Source organism: Calonectris borealis, chromosome 4 (assembly GCF_964195595.1).
Source record: "Calonectris borealis chromosome 4, bCalBor7.hap1.2, whole genome shotgun sequence".
NCBI classification, from domain to species: domain Eukaryota; kingdom Metazoa; phylum Chordata; class Aves; order Procellariiformes; family Procellariidae; genus Calonectris; species Calonectris borealis.
Genome location: NC_134315.1, coordinates 27,008,805 through 27,026,549, shown reverse-complemented (window position 1 = coordinate 27,026,549; position 17,745 = coordinate 27,008,805). Strand labels below are relative to the sequence as shown.

Below are 17,745 nucleotides of genomic sequence, written 5' to 3'. Positions count from 1 at the left end.
CTTTTTTTGGAAAATAAGCCTGTCAAGCCCAGATTGGGAATGTTTCTTATGGTGGTTTGCAGAGTTGCCTACAGGGGCCAGTGTTTTTTGACAGTTCCATCAACAAACTGGTCATGAATGCAAATCACGGCACATAAATCGGTGGATGATGCAAAGGCTGATGGAGCTGTAAAGAACAATGAGGAGGAGGCAATGGTGTAGCACTCAGTAGGTGGGATCTACTCAAAAGGCAGTTGGGATAGGGCTGAACACAAGGTTGTGGCATTTAGGAGTAACAAACACAAGGCATGACTGCTGCATGGGACATAACCCCAGCAAGTGGTGCTTCTGGAAAGGATTTGGGGTTAGAATTGACAAAAAAACTCCACGTGGTTTGCTAGTGAGAAGGTGTGGAGAAACAGGCTTTGGAGATACAGAAATGTGGGGAGAAGAAAGAGGGATGATCTTCATCCCTGTATATACAAGGCTGAAAAAAGCTGAAAGAGAACTGAAAGAAAAGCTCTAGAGAACTGTCGAAAGAGCAACAAAAAGAATTTTAGGTGAAAAAATAACTGATTGTGAAGGAATTCAGGAGTTCAGCCTGCAAGTTTTATTAAAAAGACAGAGTTGTGGCTTGATTACACAACTTAAATCTCATCATAAGGCAAAAGCAGAGGTCTGGAAAGACTCTTTAATCTATCAGAAAAAGGTTTAACAAGTAATCCTAGCTGGAAGCAAAAGCCAGACAAATTCTCATGAGAAATACAGCACGCTTACTTGTCTGAGGGAGCGATTAGCGAACAAGACATAAAGGGAAGTCGTAGGGTCTACAGCTCTTTGATACCTTAAAATCTTCTGGAAGGTACGATTTACTCAGATAAATGTTATAGGAATCAATGTACCAATAACAATAAAATGTAATGGTCCATATCATATACAATCACTCATATTAAACAGTCTAATGGTCCTTTGCAGTTTTAAAAGTCAATGAATAAACTACTCAGAGTCTCAGCGTCTTATTTAATTGTGCTCAGAGAGGAAGCCCACCCTCTTGCAGTTGTAGTCATTAGCATGGTCATCTCCTCCTGTACGCCTGCATTTCGAACCCTCTGCCTGTGTTCAAATGCAGAATGACGTTTCAGAGATTTACCTTCCCCTTGTTGGCTTGCAGGGCCGTGCTGGCCAATTGCTTTAAAGCAAGTTGCCTGCCATAAGGCAGGGATTCCCCTCAGCTTTTTTGAAGTCCTTTTGTAATAACAGAAGAGACAAACATGTCAGACACCGTACCGCAAGCAGCAGGCAACTCAGAAGCTTGCCAGGTCACTCTTTGCATGGGAGAACAAGAATTGGTCCCCCAATGCTAAAGCGTATTTATTATCTCCTACTCATCTGTTATTGTGAAGGCCTAGAGGAGCAAGGTGTTGTTACCAAATGGGAACCATGCCTGGCGCTTCTCATTCATTCACTGTCTTTCACTGTGAAGTATGGCAGCTGGCACTTGCGTTGTTCAGGAGTAGATGGATTAAGTAAGTAATGACTGAGAGGGAGGAGAGGGCTCTGGAGGTGGGAACCACTGGCTCCATAGCAGTGTCTTCCTTTTCCCAATCCCAGCCAGCTCCTTCCTACCCATTCAAAGAGGAGACAAGCCTCCTTAGGGTCTCGAGGTTTTGAGGTGCTTGGTGGCGTCCCTTCATGCGACTTCAGCCTCCTGTGGCAGCAGCTCTCCGTGCTGGGGTGGTACGGGCAGGTGATCCTCACACCCCCCTCAAAGAGGGGCTGTGCCTACATCCAGGATGTGCTCCCCCTGCAGTATCAATGTTCAGGCTGGTGTGGCTCGTTCATCTGCTTTTCTGCAGCCTTAGTCCCAGTTTGAAAAATGAACTCGCAGAACAACTGCAGGAAGACAAAAGAGAGGGGTGGGATTCTGGTGGTAGCTAATAGCTTCTAACAAGTGTCCTCCTCCTTCCTTTGCCCAGGTTTTATCAGGCTGTGAATGAGTTTGACACCATGACTGCTGAGGACTCCACTGCAAGGATGAGCAACGATTCCTCCAACGTGGCTACCACGAAAGTCCCTGAAGGTGTTGCCGGTGCACCCAATGAGGCAGCTCTGCTGGCCCTCATGGAGCGCACTGGATATAGCATGATCCAGGAGAACGGGCAACGCAAGTATGGTGGCCCTCCTCCTGGCTGGGAGGGCCTGCACCCTCCTCGCGGCTGCGAAGTCTTTGTGGGCAAAATCCCCCGCGACGTCTACGAAGATGAGCTTGTCCCTGTGTTTGAGTCCGTCGGCCGCATCTATGAAATGCGCCTGATGATGGACTTTGATGGGAAGAACCGCGGCTACGCCTTTGTGATGTACACGCAGAAGCACGAGGCAAAGCGTGCCGTCAGGGAGCTGAACAACTACGAAATCCGCCCTGGCAGGCTGCTGGGTGTGTGCTGCAGCGTGGATAACTGCCGGCTTTTCATTGGAGGCATTCCCAAGATGAAGAAGAGAGAGGAGATCCTGGAAGAGATCGCGAAGGTGACGGAAGGCGTGCTGGATGTCATCGTGTATGCCAGCGCCGCAGACAAGATGAAGAACAGAGGCTTCGCCTTCGTGGAGTATGAGAGCCATCGAGCAGCAGCAATGGCCAGGAGGAAACTCATGCCGGGAAGGATCCAGCTGTGGGGACACCAAATTGCTGTTGACTGGGCAGAACCAGAGATAGATGTGGATGAAGACGTCATGGAGACTGTTAAAATCCTCTATGTGAGGAATTTAATGATTGAGACCACAGAGGACACCATTAAAAAGGTCTTTGGGCAGTTTAACCCTGGCTGTGTAGAGCGGGTGAAAAAAATACGTGATTACGCCTTTGTGCACTTTACAACCAGGGAAGATGCCATTCACGCCATGAACAACCTTAATGGTGTCGAACTGGAAGGCTCGTGCCTGGAGGTTACCTTGGCCAAGCCAGTAGACAAGGAGCAATACACTCGCTACCAGAAAGCAGCAAAAGGAGGGGCCGCAGCAACGCCCGAAGTAACTCAGCAACCTAATTATGTTTACTCTTGTGATCCGTACACACTAGCGTATTATGGATATCCGTACAATGCCTTGATCGGGCCCAACAGAGATTACTTTGTGAAAGGTTAGTAAGCACAATTAGGGGACATGATGGGCAGGTTTGGTCTCAGGCTGGTGCAATCCAGGGTCTGCCTGAGCCAAAGGACAGCTCGTGCTTCACACTTTTCTCTTAAACGCTCTTTTATAGGTGTTTTTGCCATATTTCTGTTCAGTCTCATTTTAATTTATAACTATGCAGAGTGTATTTATCTATAAATAATTGCTAATGTACAGGCTAGTATGAGGGAGGCATCAAAACTATGGTTAAGAATGAGCTAAAGGACCGAGCACGGCATGGGGAAGAGAGGGATCCGGTTTTTATGAGTGCCGTACTAAGTCTGAGCAAGTCCAAGGACTCCAGCTTCTGATGCCTCCTTCCAAAGAGCTGGATCCTAAGTATTAGAGATTGTGACAGAGTGCTTCCTTTGCCTTCTCCTGGAGGTGTGGGTGCACTGACCTGATCACCCAAAGGGAGGGATCTCAGGGAAAGCCTCAGCTGGGAACTCTCCGGGTGTCATTTGCCCTCTGCATTAAAATGACAGTAGTGCTGTGTTCTTTATAAAGTCATTTGAGAACTACAAGCAGAAGGAATCATGTGAGTGCAAAATAATTCTTTTATTATGTATACTTTAATTTGTTATCAGTTAGTCATGAAAAATTAACCAAAAATTAGTTATTCATAAAAAACCCTAGCAGTTATAACTGGTGTTATAATTACAATTATTCTATACTTACAGGAATTATAGTTTCCTGAAATTTAATGTGTATTTCCATATAACAGGCAGTTTAGCATGAATATATTCTTAAAGCACCCACGTAAATCGAGAAATATTTTTAACCCCAGTTGATCAAGAATTTCAGCTTGTTCTCAATTTCCAGATTTGTACTTGCAATGAACTACAAAGGAGTTAACTGACAGTCTAAATATTCAATTAGGCCATCACAGAGTGCATTAATACCGCAGTGTCCAAAGTACTGTCATAACATGCGTGGAGTCGCTAAGATAAATAAAGGCAATATTTTTGGAGACGGGGTATATTCACATTACTAATACAATAGCAGAGAAAACAAACAACACTAGTAAAAATATGTGCAAGGGTGGGACAGAGTTGGTGAAAGGCCAGGTACAACTTCGGGCCATCTCTGCAGGGACCCATTGCGGCAGCTGAGAGGCTGGGTCTCCTCCGGAGGACAGCTGAGAGCAGAAGCTGTTCCTACTGCATAGAAATCACCCCTGGAGGAGCCCCCCTCTCTCTGCTGAGTGCATTATACCCATAACACTGGCCACGAGAGTTGCATCAGTACAAATAAGCCATTAATGTGTGGTCAGAAACACCAAGAGCAAAGCTTGCGTAGTGTTAATGGGTGCTTCTAAGGCCAAACTCTTCTGTTGTCGTAAGCGAAGTCACTAAGACCCAGATCAGACGAACTTCAGCAGCCTCGTTTCTAAGCACGTGCCTCCCGCTCTCAGCCTGGGGCCGTTCGTGCTCCCCACAGAGCTGTCGCTCTCCGTTATTCACCATCCTCTTCTATGTTGTTATCATAAGCAGGCAGCATACGAGGCAGAGGGCGAGGTGCAGCTGGCAACAGAGCCCCGGGCCCCAGGGGCTCCTACCTGGGGGGATACTCCGCCGGCCGTGGCATCTACAGCAGGTACCACGAAGGCAAAGGAAAACAGCAGGAGAAAGGATACGAGCTGGTACCCAACTTGGAGTTACCTGCAGTCAATCCGGTGGCCATTAAGCCCGGTGCAGGTTAGTATCTGCAATGAAGGGAGGAAAGCAGAGGTGGCGGGCGAGCCTACCCTCTGAGCCCCGTGCCAGGCGTGCGGGCACCCCTCCAGCCCACGGCTGCGGCAGCGGAGACAGCCCCAGGGCTAGGGCTCAGCGCTCCCCTGTGCCAGATGCCTCCTGGTCCTGGCCGGGCTTTCTGCAAACAACAGGCATGCAGCAGGGCAGGGGACACGAATCTCTAGGAGCTCTTCAGACCAAAGAAAAAGGGCTGAAGCTGTCCCCTTTTGTCCCACCACTCCTGTCCCCTTTTGCACCTCCGCAGGAGGAAGCAGACTTTCCTCTCCATCTACTCATGTACGCTAGAGCATGGTGACTAAGAGCAATCTATCTCTCTTTTAAGTTCTTCACTGCTAATTTCACCTTGGGCAATTCGCACCCCAGATTTCCAGCCAGGTCAGAGCTTTCCCCTGCTCAGTTCATATTTCTCCGGTGCTTTGAGGCCGGGAAAAGGACCTGGGGCTTTCCCATTGCAGGGAAGTCCCTGGCTGAGGTGAGCTCCTCCGTCACCATCAGCAGCATGGGGAAAGAGTGACGCAGGGAGCCCTCGGGATCCGGCTCGCAGCCACGCAGCGACCTGCAGGAGAGCTCTCATGAGTGCTGGGCTGCAGGGAGCCACCTGAGTGTCCAGCCCTTGCCCTTCCCAGGTGAACAGGATGAAGGCTGAAGCCCTGCAATTCCTCAAGATCCTGTTCAGAAAGATTTTTATTTGGAAAAGCAGCCTGAGGAAGAAGGTCCTTGCAGTTGACAGGGCCAAGCCCTCTTTCAGAAGTCCTCAGGTCTTCTCCCCATTCCTCTCTCCAAGTAAATTGTAACTGCAGGACCTAAGTGGTGTTTAATAATAGAGCTGCAGTGGTTTCCCAACACATGCTCCATACTGTCAGTGGAAACTACAGCTTGCATCTAATGAAGGCTGTGAAGAGTTCTTCATGACAGCTGGATGAAACAATATGAGAAGAGGTCTAGAGACAAAGGAAGGCTGTTAAGATTAGAGCCATTTCCAAAGGAAGGTCAGACTTCCTGAGAAAACAACCCACTCACAATCAGAAAATATTACCACTATGCGTGTTTGTAAAGATACTTCAGGAATTCCAGGTATAACTAAAGGATGCTTGAAAAGCGGGCTTTGAAATGCACGCCTATTAGTGGTGTCTGTAATTCATTTGACTGCCAGACAAAAGCCTGAAGCTCACGTCTAAATGTTTCTACACTTGAAGCATGTTGAGATTCAGATTTCTTTATCAGGTCTTCCCCTCTTGTATGGTTCCAGCAGAGCCTCTGAGCACAGGAGCAACCTGGTCTGTTTTCCCCAAGCAGATCAGATGATCTAGTAAGAGGTACCACATGAGAGACTTACCTCTGTTATTAAAAGAGTATGACTCTGAAAGCACATTACCAGAATAGAGGAGTAGAGATGTACCGACTCTGCAAAGTTTCCTACCATTTAGAACAACCTTAAAGCTCATTTCTTTGCAAATGGTTAGAAAACTTCTGAGAGGTCACCCCAATACCCCAGCTGTCTGTTACTGCTTTTCTGCCAGAAGTTACTGCAGAATGGAACACATGAGCCCTCTGCCTTTGCATCGGTAAGAAATTATCCAGGTTATTTAAATCAGTGATAAAACTGGTTTGAGCTGACCAGGTGGACTTGGTGTAGAAGAGGAATTGGAAAAGCTCATGGGTGGAGGTCTCTGCCTGAGGAAACAGCGGTAGATCACTGGTGGTGGAAACATCTCTGCCTGAAAGATATCTGATCGGATCCCTCGTGGCAGTCTCCAGGATCAAAACCAGAATACTGCTTGCCGGCACCTGTCCTCTCCACAGGCAGAACTGCACATTTCCGCATTGCAAAGTTTCATCCCAGTTAAAGAAATCCATGTGTGTATTTGGCTTCATTTCTGATTTACTGGCTGCACCTCCCATAGATGCCAACATCACCATCATTTATTGATCACTCTGATTTCCTTGTGAATAACCTCACTGCTGAAAGGCTCAAGAGCTGAACGGTGAAGTGTGCACTATAAGGCAATGATGGAAATCATAGCATCACAGAACCATAGAATGGTTTGGGTTGGAAGGGATCTTTAAAGATCAACTAGTCCAACTCCTCTGCCATGGGCAGGGACATCTTTCATTAGGTCAGCTTGCTCAAAGTCCCATTCAACCTGACCTTGAACATGATGATGGGGCATCCACAACTTCTCTGGGCCAGTGTCTCACCACCTTCACAGTAAAGAATTTCTTCCTTATATCCAATCCGAACAGTTTAAAACTGTTACCCCTTGTCCTGTCATTACAGGCCTTGGTAAAAAGTCTGTCCCCATCTTTCTTATAAGCCCCTTTTAAGTAAGTATTGAAAGGCCACAATAAGGTCTCCCCAGAGCCTTCTCTTGTCCAGGCTAAACAACCCCACTCTCAGCCTTTCTTCATAGGAGAGCTGTTCCAGCCCTCTGATCATTTTCATGGCCCTCCCCTGGACCCCCTCTAACAGGTCCATGTCCTTCTTGTACTGGGGACCCCAGAGCTGGATGCAGCATTCCAGGTGGGGTCTCACAAGAGTGGAGTAGAAGGGGAGAGTCACCTGCCTTGACCTGCTGGCCACGCTTCTTTTGATGCAGCCCAGGGTACAACTGGATTTCTGGGCTGCAAATGCACATTGCCGGCTTATGTCCAATTATTGTGATTATTGGGAATGTTCAGCAAAGCACATTTCTTCGCTAAGCAGTGCTATGAAGCTCCATTTTGGACCATGTACAAACTCACCATCTCTGAACACTGTCATTCTGACCGGAGCGCCTTCCCTTCATTTGGAAGACCGTAGCTCTAATTATTTTGCATTGTCCAATTTTGGCATGAGGGAGAATTCTCTAAAGAGCAATTTCTTTTTTAGTGTCATTAAACAGATTGATCCTGTAGCAGAAAGATGGGATAAAACATATTTAGCCAAGTTAGTCCTGGGAAATGCATAATAGTAAATGAGCTGATATTTCGCAGGGTTGGCCAAAGGACGCCATATAGACTGGACGAGTTGCTGCCTGTAACTTCTGCAGTACAAACGACACTTTTCTTACCCAGAGCAGCTTTGCCTATGGCAGCTACACGTCCCTTGATCTCAACAGCTGGAGCAGGGACCCCACCGAGACAGTATGCACTCCCACCCGTCCCTGTGCGTGGGCTGCGCTCTTGGCCGGGGACGGGAAAACAGGGGTGGTTGGGAGGGGTTGTATAAATCCAGGACACAGCTCCCAGTCCCCAGCAGGGCTCTGGCCCTGGGACGCCCGTGACTGCACAAGCTCCCCAGGTCCCCCGCTCGCACATGGGGCCACCTGCCCTCATGAGAGCAGCACAGAACCACTGTGGGACACCCGTCACAGCCAGGAGGGAGGGCTGCTTGCTCTTTGAGATGAGGTCCTGGAGACCCTCTCCCAACGCACCTGATGTGTCTGGTCTCTCCTAGTGGCCATCCCTGCCATCGGTGCCCAGTACTCCATGTTTCAGGCCGCGCCGCCAGCCAAGATGATGGAAGACGGCAAAATCCACACAGTTGAGCACATCATCAACCCTATAGCCGTCCAGCAGGACCCGGCCAGCGCGGCAGCTGCCGCGGCCGCTGCGGCCGCAGCTGTAATACCGGCCGTCTCAACGCCTCCCCCCTTCCAGGTGAGTTCAGCACCTAAGTCCTGCTTCCCATACATCCTGCTTCTGTATACGCGGGTTGGGGGGAAAGCCTGCCCTCTTGCCCTGCTCCTGTTCAGGAGATGCTGTTGAGGATGTTACAGCCCTGCAGTTCATCTGGCCTGTCTTAAACATCTGCACTTTGGACAGCTGCTCTCCCGCATGGGGGACCCAAATCTGGGAGGGAGGGAACAGCTCCCCATGATGGCATAATTCTCGTTCAACACGGCACGCACTGCCTACCCTCCCGTTACCACCTCACCTTCTAGGGGGTTTGCAATTCAGGGGGTTGAAACAGGATATTACAGCAATTTAAGCACTTTTTTTGAGGTCTGAACCCGATGCTTTCATTCCAGGGCCGCCCCATCACACCGGTGTACACCATGGCTCCCAACGTGCAGCGGATCCCCACCGCTGGGATTTACGGGACAAGTTACGTGCCGTTCGCGGCGCCCGCCGCAGCAACGGCAACGATAGCCACGCTACAGAAGAACGCCGCTGCTGCCGCCGCTGCTGCCTACGGGGGATATGCCGGCTACATCCCGCCGGCGTTCCCGGCCGCGACCATCCAGGTCCCCATCCACGATGTCTACCAGACGTACTGAGACTGTCGGCAGAGGAGGGCAGCGGAGAAACACACACTGAAGGAACACTTTACTATTTATGAAGAAAGATCCGGCTGCGAGAGAGTAAACGTTTGGGCTCGGTAAACTGATGCAGAAAGTGAAGAATGTCATAGAAAAACATGTTCGAAATATTTTCTACGCTTGAAGTTTTCACTAACTTTTTTAGGCTATTTTTAAAATTTAACATGCCTGTATTCATACATTTCTAAAGGACCTCGATGCATCCAGCCCACTGCTGACGTGCATTTATACGCATCCTAGTGGGGTTGCATAGGGTCTTTTTTTTTTTTTTTAGCAGTTATATTTTCAATATATTTGTGGTATGAAGGTTATTTTTTAGTAACTTCTGCACTCCAGAGATGTCTATTTTGTAGTGCCTTTAATAATATATCAGCTATATATGAAAAAGCACACCTGAGCAGCTAGGGAAAGTTTTAACAATATATTTTGAAGAATATATTCAATATTTAAAGAATACATACTTTAGATTTTTTTTTTTAAAGAAAAAAGCCAACAAGTATCTTATTTAAAAAATTATACTGGAAAGTGCAATTTGAAAAATGTGCAAGACCTCTGCATTTTTGTGCTGGCATTAATACAATCTGCTCGTTCTTATTTGAAATCACAAGTAACTAATATTGCCTGTTTGGGAGAAAGAGGAAAAAAAAAGCCTCCTCACACAAACCTCTTCACAGTGTGATTTGCAGGCTTGCGTTCAGTAAAGGAAAGGCTCTGAGTTTTCCTTAATAACTGGATTTTCTATTTATTGAAGCTACTTGTAGTTGGAGCACATGCAGAAACGAGTAGCCAATATTTCGCGCAAGGTGTCTTGACTTAGATCTTCATCCAGTATAAAACCTAGGCTCTTTTTCAATGCTCTTTATTTTATTCTTTGAAGTATATTTGTAGTGACTAAGAATGTATGCTGCTGTTGGCGAGAGCAGGCGTGCCCTCGCCGAGAGGATGCGCAGCGTTACTTACCCATCGCTCCATCATGTTCCGTGAGAAATTTCCGAGGTACTAGGGGTGGTAGTGATACTGGAATTAGTGAAACGGGGCTAGCCTCCCTCCCAGCCTCCCTTCCACACTTAATTCCCCTTCTCCGCAACTGGAGTTGTACATGCACATCAGGGGTGGGAGCGATTAGTCCCGATGATTTTAAGACATAGAGCTTGTAAATATCTCTTAATATACATTTTTAAAGTCATTTTATGTTGCAAATTTACATGGTATGTGGTTTGCCACAAAACAAAAACCTTTTATTGCGATGTTATAAAAAAGTTTGTTTTATTAAGAAGTAAATATATTATTGCAGTGTTTTGTGGCCTGTTTAAAGGCTTTTATTTAGTACTGGGGTGAATGTAAAATATAGTAAAACGGTAAAGAAATATCTTGCCCATTGTATGAAGTGCATCAGCCCTGCAAACACAGCTGAAACACCAGATGCGAAGCAGGGAGTGAGTAAACAATGTTCCTTTACTTTTTGTGGTGTAAGTACCAACCGAAGGGGTTTCATACTGAGTATATTTTGACAACTGAACCACTTCCAGACCACGTCCAGCTCAGTTAAGTGACATTTTAATACATTTTTTTTCCTTGCCTCAAAATCGAGCGGTTGTTTTTTAGGTGCTCTTGCTCAGCCAAGCTGAGCTCTCCTTAAACCTGTCGACCCGTTAGCGAAAGCACTGTGAGGAGGTTAACCATTAGGTCGGACTCTGCCCCTCCGCGCCCCTTCCCGGGACACGTTTATTGTCTGTCCCTGCGCTTCTGAAAGCGCACCCAGACCTTAGCCCCGAGGCCCTGCCCGTTCGTAGGGCAAGAGGAGGTGATTTGGGCGAAGCCCCCGACGGGGAGGCCAGCGCTGCCTCCTCCGGGGCTAAGGCCTTGCACAGCTCAACGCTCAATGCTGCCGTGGGTCCGTGGGCTCTGCCCAAACACCCCTTGGGGTCGGGAAAAGGCAGTCTAGTGGTTTGGGTCTCTGCCGGCCCTTTTCCAGCCCCACGCCACGGCTGTCCCACAGAGGAGGGATGAAGGGTGATGGCTCCCTTCCCACTCATCCTCTCCCCACCGGCAGGATGAGGGTCCTGCTGCTCGCAGAGGTGGCAGGCAGAGAAGGGAGTCAATGAGGGCAAACCCCGAGGAGCCCCAGGCCACCGCTGGGTGCTGCCTGTGCCAGGGCAGGAGCAAGCAGGAGCAGGCAGGACCCAGGGACACAGGCAGGATGCAGGGACGCAGGCAGGACGTGGGGACGCAGGCAGGACGCGGGGATGCAGGCAAGGACGCGGGGATGCAGGCAGCTGGCTCACACTGAGCCTCCCACCCGTGCCTTTTACACTTGCTTCTAAACCATTTCATGTACACTACTACTGAGGTAAGTCTGATAACTTGAAATGTGAACATCTTTAGGTTAAGAACAAACTATTCAAAGAAAAAAAATTATATATATATTAAAAAAAAAAACAAAAAAAAACTAGTGTGCCTTATTCTCGAAAGAGCTGATATTTTAGGTGTTTTATTGTATCTCTGTTCTCTGTACTGTCAGAAGCCTCTGAGTTTATTTAGTTCTTCCTCCATTTATGGTACATTTCTAGGATGTAGTGAATAAAGCATTCTTTAAAAATGGAGACTGTTATTTCATTGCAACATCCTGCTGCCAGATTTAGCCACTGCACCAAGGCTGTGCTCCCCTCTGAGCTGGGGAGAGGGTGTTCGGGGCAGGAGGGGAGCGGGGTGCCGCAGCCAGCATGCCTGCAGACTCCTGCGGGGAGGGGAGATGCACTGTCCCACTGGCTCCCCCATCCCATCACCTGCAGAGGACAGTGCCCTCCCCAGCAGGCATCCTGGGCATCTCCCCATTCTTCCAGCAGCCTCCGATCAGCCTAAATCTCTTTTCATATCCAGTTTAGAGTCAGTGCCTGGATATGGATGGAAGAACTGAAGCTGGCACATCTCTCTCTGTTTTCCATCCACTCAGCGCACAAAAACTCTGTAAACCTGTTGCCTGTCCTCGCTGCGGGGCAGAAGCACTGTGGACTGGCACATGGTTTTCATCTCAGCGTGCTCCATCCTTCAAATGCCCAGAAAGCTAAGCTGCACCTCTTGGCAGTATTTGCAGCCCTCCAGAATCCCTGGCTGTTTCCTTGGTGTAAGTCCACCCAAAGAAAATGTGCTGCAAATACCAGGTCTGGGGAGAAGAGCAGTGTGAGGGAGCAGAGGTAAACAGAGGCAGAGCAGAGAGAAGGGAGAGGTGGTGGCCATGAAGGCAGGGACTAGCACTAGTGAGTAATCCCCAAGAGAAGGAGACCAGGATAAATTCTGCATGAGCTTCTACATCCCTCATAGGAAAGCAAAAGTGGCTGCAACTTCCTATCTCTAGCATCATTTCTCATAACGCAATTAGGACAAGGCACTTTAAGCCAACATGCCTTGAGTTTCCCAAAGGATGATAATCATGGGAGATTTCCCTAGTCTTTTTTTGGGCAAGGAAATGGAAAGAAAATATATTTTTATTTTTGTAGGATTTGGGGGTGGGGAGAGAGTCACCTAATTTTACCTGTTTTCCCTGTATTGCATTGCAGGTTTGGTTTAGGAGTCTGTGTCCCAGCAAACATTTCCACTACCAGGTCAACCTATCTTGCTCAGGGAATGGGTAATCAACATGATGCTAAAAGCAGCTTTCAAGAAGATATAGCCACATTAGGACTTCACCTGTCAGAGAAATCATCAAGTCACACAAGAAGACTAATGTCTACCCTGCAATTCTTTGCTGACCTTTCCACTCACTAGAGGTCCACCTACGTTCACTTGGGCGAGAAAGAAAGCACCAGCAAACCACAGCCCTTTACAGGTGTTCAGAGACGAGGCATGCCCTTCACAAAAAGCAACATTTTCCAAGGGAGCTGGAGAACTGTGCCACACTGAAATGTGTTTCTGGCTCTTTCCTCTTTCCCTTTATCCAAGCTACCCAAGATTAAAATGAATCTACGCAGCTTTTTCTAAACAGACACTTTACGAGACAATTTTTTTATTTTCCTAGACTGCTGGTTTCTGACTTCAGTTTTGTAAGATCTTAATTAATGATTAACCCATCGTAACATTCAAATATGCAAGTCATTCTCAGGATATTAACATAAACAACGCCAGAGAAATGCAATTGTGCTTTCAAGATGACCTTGCTGCCTTGGGAATGTCAGGAGCTTTGCTGAGGCCTTGGGCACTGTGACAACTCAACACGCTGCCAAGTCGATCCCATTCCCTTTCTGAACATCTTTCTTGATGATCTTGAAGAGCAGACGTGCACTTCCCTGGCTGGTATCGATCTAAATCCCTAAAAAACAGCTTTGATTTTCTTCAGGAAACACCACCCATTAACACAACTGTGATACAGCTACTGTATAAACAGATTAACAAGAAATTCAAGTGGATTAACACCACTGTGATATTGCAACTATATTATTTATCTAAGTACTAAAGCTCAAAATATATGCAAAAATGCGTTATTGATACTTCTGAAAAGGTGTATGTGGTACCCCATCTCCTTCTCTGTGGCTGGTATTACACCCTAATGTCACTGGTCTGGCTGGGTCCTGAGCACCTACTGAGCTCTCTGCTCCCTGTATGCCTATCAGCCACAAAACTGGCCCATCATGCTGACCTGTAAAACAAATAAACCCCAGACCTACCTCGTAACAGGAGAAACTACCTCTGCTGTGCATATAAAAGCCCGCAAAGTCGGGTTTTATGCTCCAGTGTGTCAACTAAATGCTGAATCACACTTGACTAAGTTTCAGGGCCAAGTCCTGCCTGGCAACAAAACAGTCAGAGGGGTGTTGCAGGGAAAATCTGCACGTTAGGGAATTAAAAAAAGGCAGTTTTGTGGCACCAAGTCCTTCCCTCCTGGCACAAAGACAGGCTGTGCCATGCAATTATGGTCGTTCAAGATGCCAAAGAGCAAAGAAACTCTGGAAATTTTTAGAAATTTGATACTGTAGAAGTACTTCCATACGAAGTATTTCCTGTCAAGCTGATGAGTTAGATCAGATTTTTTTTTTCCCCAGCCAGTTTCCTGGCTTCCTAATCAAAGAAGACAGAAGCTCTGCCTCGCAATCCTTGCTCGGGCAAAACTGCAGATCCTGCATGTGGGAGATGAGCAGTCAAGGACTAAGTCTTCACTAGAAAACTTTCTGGGGAAAAATGCTTAGACATGCTCAGGTTTGTCCCATGTGCACCAAATGGCCATGTCTTCCCAACACGGTGACAGACGTGTCCATCTAAACAGGCTGTGCCGGAAACAATGCTCTGCCCTACGGCGGACCCTGGAGCTTCACCTCCATGTGCCTGGGGCTCCCGGCAGCCGCCTTTCCCCTGGGCATTCGTAGTGGCAAGATCACAAACTCTGCTTGGGCTGTGCGTTTGTGCCCACCCTGACTGTTCCTGCACTTCTGCGTGCGGCTGGTTTGTAGGGTGGTCGCCATGCTGAAGCCATGCCACGTTTCATAGTCTGGTTGCACATGGTTGTAGTTTTACTTTGAGACACGATATGCTTTTGTTTGGTTTTTTTACCTCTTTCCAAACACACACATGTAATTTTTACCAGGCAAGGCTGCACTTTGAGCCTGTCCTTGTGCGTTTTTGCAATGTCACTGAAGATCTGTGTTAGCTCAGCCACTGCCTGCGATCCGCATGGTGGGAAGCAGGAAGCCACAGGTAAGCCAGAAGATCTTACTGAAGCATGAAAAAACCCCTGCAAACAACCTACACAAGCCACAGGAGTGACCTCAAGCTAAGCAGCAAAGAGAGAGATGCATTTAAATCGGTCAGAGGCAAACCAGCCTACACTTAGAGCAGTTCCTTTGTTCCAGAGCTTTGAAGCAGTAACTACAAGGACCAATTCTCAGTCCTGTAACAAATCGGTAGGATACGGACTGGGGTGTCTTACAGTCACTCAACGGGGCATGCAATGACAAGGGATTACTTATTAAACTTGTTATGCACTGGCTGTACACAGGGCATTCTTAGTTTCTTTTTGACTTTTAGGCTGCTGTCACTTGCAGGAGGGCTTTCTGGCCACGTGGATAAGCTCAGGATTCCCTCAAGGCTTGGCTTCGCTCCAGGCAGACAGATCCCTTGGCTCACCAGCCATTTTGCAGGATGCAGAGGGACACAATCCTAGTCAGCAGCTGCAACGCTGGCATCCAAGCAGCATCGTGGAGGGACTTGTCGTCTTGCAATCCTCCAAGCAGCAACGGTGCAGCTGCCAAGAGCTTGGCAGAGCACTCAGGAGGGCTCTGGCAGACAAAATGTTGGGGAGCACCAGCAGCTCATCAACGATCAGGTCACCAAGCACACATCCAAGCAAGAAAATGCCCAATAGTCTTGCCCTTTAGCATCATGTAAGTGGTCCAGGCTTACCTTCCACTAACCCTCCACTACGACCAGCTGGGTAGTTTCTTGCTACCACCCAAAGTGTTGCAGTAAACTCTTCCAAAAGACAGACCGTCCACCCCTGTATCCACACCCCAAACTCCATGCAGACATACCTCCTCCTGCAGTGTCCTGGCAATGCTGTTGGTCATCCCCTGACCCCATGGTGCTGCGGCAGGCCCTGGAGCACACCCAAAGGCTCTCATGTTGCAGATGAGCCCCAAGAAGTATGAGGTGAAGTACATGAGGCGTGGCATACGTGTCAAAAATGAAAGATGGCCAAGAGCATTATGTCTGACATTCACTTGCAGCCTGAGTCATGAGGTGTTGGATGATGTACCGGCGGAGATGTACCTGGAGAAAGCACTGCAGACATCATCCAGACAGACTGGGAAACTGTGATGGTGAGGTGGCATCCTGAGGCCCTGGCCTGTGGGAAAGCTGGTCAGATGAGGATGGGTGTCAGCCTGTGGCAGGGAAGAAATTGTTTTGTGTCCTTAATTTGGATGCACGTCTCTCCCCACTGGAGGACCCCCATGGAGGTGTGCAGAGCAGGTCTCCCCCACTGATGCACCTGGCCATGTTAAGGGTTTTTCCCCACTATTGGCTTGTCAAACTCAGGACATTGCCTGGGTAAGTTAGGCAACACCCACAAAAGGCAGAAAAATATCTTTATCTGTCTTGCCTGCTTTTATCTCTTGCAGACCGAGAAGGGCAGTGACATGAGCACGCTGGCTACGCACCCCTCTTTCCTCCCAGCACCTCTGAAGGGAGACGCACAGAGAGGCTGGTCTTGCTTCTGCTGACTGACAGCTACTGCATTCACCTTCAAGCCAGCCCTCCCCAGAGCACACACGGGGGAAGAGAGCGGGCTGGAAATGGAAACAACCAGGACAGAGACCGACTGATCCCCCAGCCCTGTGCCTGCTCTCACACAGATGGTGAGGATGGTAAGCAGAGCTGACCTGGGTGAGACCTCCACTTCATCCCAATCAGGATTTTTTTTCTCAAGGTCCTGCAAAACAGAAATAAATGGAAGAAATAATTCTGTCAGTCTGTTTGGGTCCAACAGCTTATTCCTCTCTTGCCAGGGAATACACTGAATATGACATACAGCAAAGAAAAGTTGATTCTCTCCAAGAGACGGGAATAGCCTAATACGCATATGCAAAGTAACTGAAATTAAAATTATGTTTATGTATTTGATATTGAAGTAAGAGGGATACTTTCTAAACGGCTCTGATGCTGAGCAGTCCTGCATCAGCAAAGTGACCACTATCATCAACACCAGTGAGATCACAGACATCGTTACGGTAGGCATCAAAGGTGCAATATTAAGTGCATCTGAGCTTGAGAAAAAGGTTCCTTCATCCCCACAGGCACTATCGGAGGCTCATTCAGAACCTGTCACTTGCTTTCCCTAAAACCAGACAGCCTCCATACTGTCTGACAAAGGCGTTGTCAACTGTACTTTAAACAAAGCAGTTACACTCTAATTAGCAATGTGTTTTTCCCATTGGTTTCACTCTTTTCTCACATGAAGCAGGAGAGGATTTCCGCAGAGCACAGACCTCAGGCTGGGTCCTACAATGGGGTTGAGTTTCACCCATGAATAAGTGCTTCAGCTTAAGCTTTACCAGTAACAAAGACTTCAGCTGAGCAAGGTGTCAGCATGCCTTCAGCATTCACAAGCATTGCCACCGCCCAGAAGCAGCAGACGAGGACTCACCAGTTGCCAGGGTTAGCTCCGGCCAGAGCTCCGAAGTGGTGAAACCCCAGCAGCGGCTTTGAGCACAACCAACGCAAGCCTGCTGCTCACGGAAAAATAATTTGTAGTTGCTGCTATAATTTGTAGTTGGGAAGAAAAATCAAGTCCTGTTTGGCACCATGCTGCCTCAGAGTCCCAAACTCCTTCATGCCCATCACCCCTTACCCAGGAGGCAAATTCCCAAATGCAGATCCCAGCCTTTCGACCTCCTCACCATCCCTGGCAGGCGGGTTTTCGCCAGGCTCAGCCACCTCGCCTTTGCCTGAGCCCCCAGCCTGGCTGCAAGGGGTGCAGAGAGACCCCAAAACTGATGACAACTGCGTTGCTATTTGCACGAGGGGCTATGTGCTGCACAAGGGTCTCCTTCCGAGCT

The 17,745-nt window shown here is 48.1% G+C and overlaps 1 protein-coding gene across 3 annotated transcripts in view; it reads left to right on the top strand.

Annotated features, from left to right (window-relative positions):
- Positions 1-11,801, top strand: part of RBM47 (RNA binding motif protein 47) — an 80,977-nt gene extending 69,176 nt beyond the window's left edge. For 2 of the 3 annotated variants that reach the window (XM_075148958.1, XM_075148959.1), the window contains exons 2-5: positions 1,956-3,115; positions 4,638-4,844; positions 8,338-8,540; positions 8,912-11,801. In XM_075148958.1, the coding sequence (XP_075005059.1) occupies positions 1,956-3,115; positions 4,638-4,844; positions 8,338-8,540; positions 8,912-9,160 (1,819 nt within the window). In that variant the 3' untranslated portion in view covers positions 9,161-11,801. The remainder of the gene's footprint in view (positions 1-1,955; positions 3,116-4,637; positions 4,845-8,337; positions 8,541-8,911) is intronic. The other variant, XM_075148960.1, reaches the window with a different exon arrangement.
- The last annotated feature ends 5,944 nt before the right edge of the window (positions 11,802-17,745 follow it).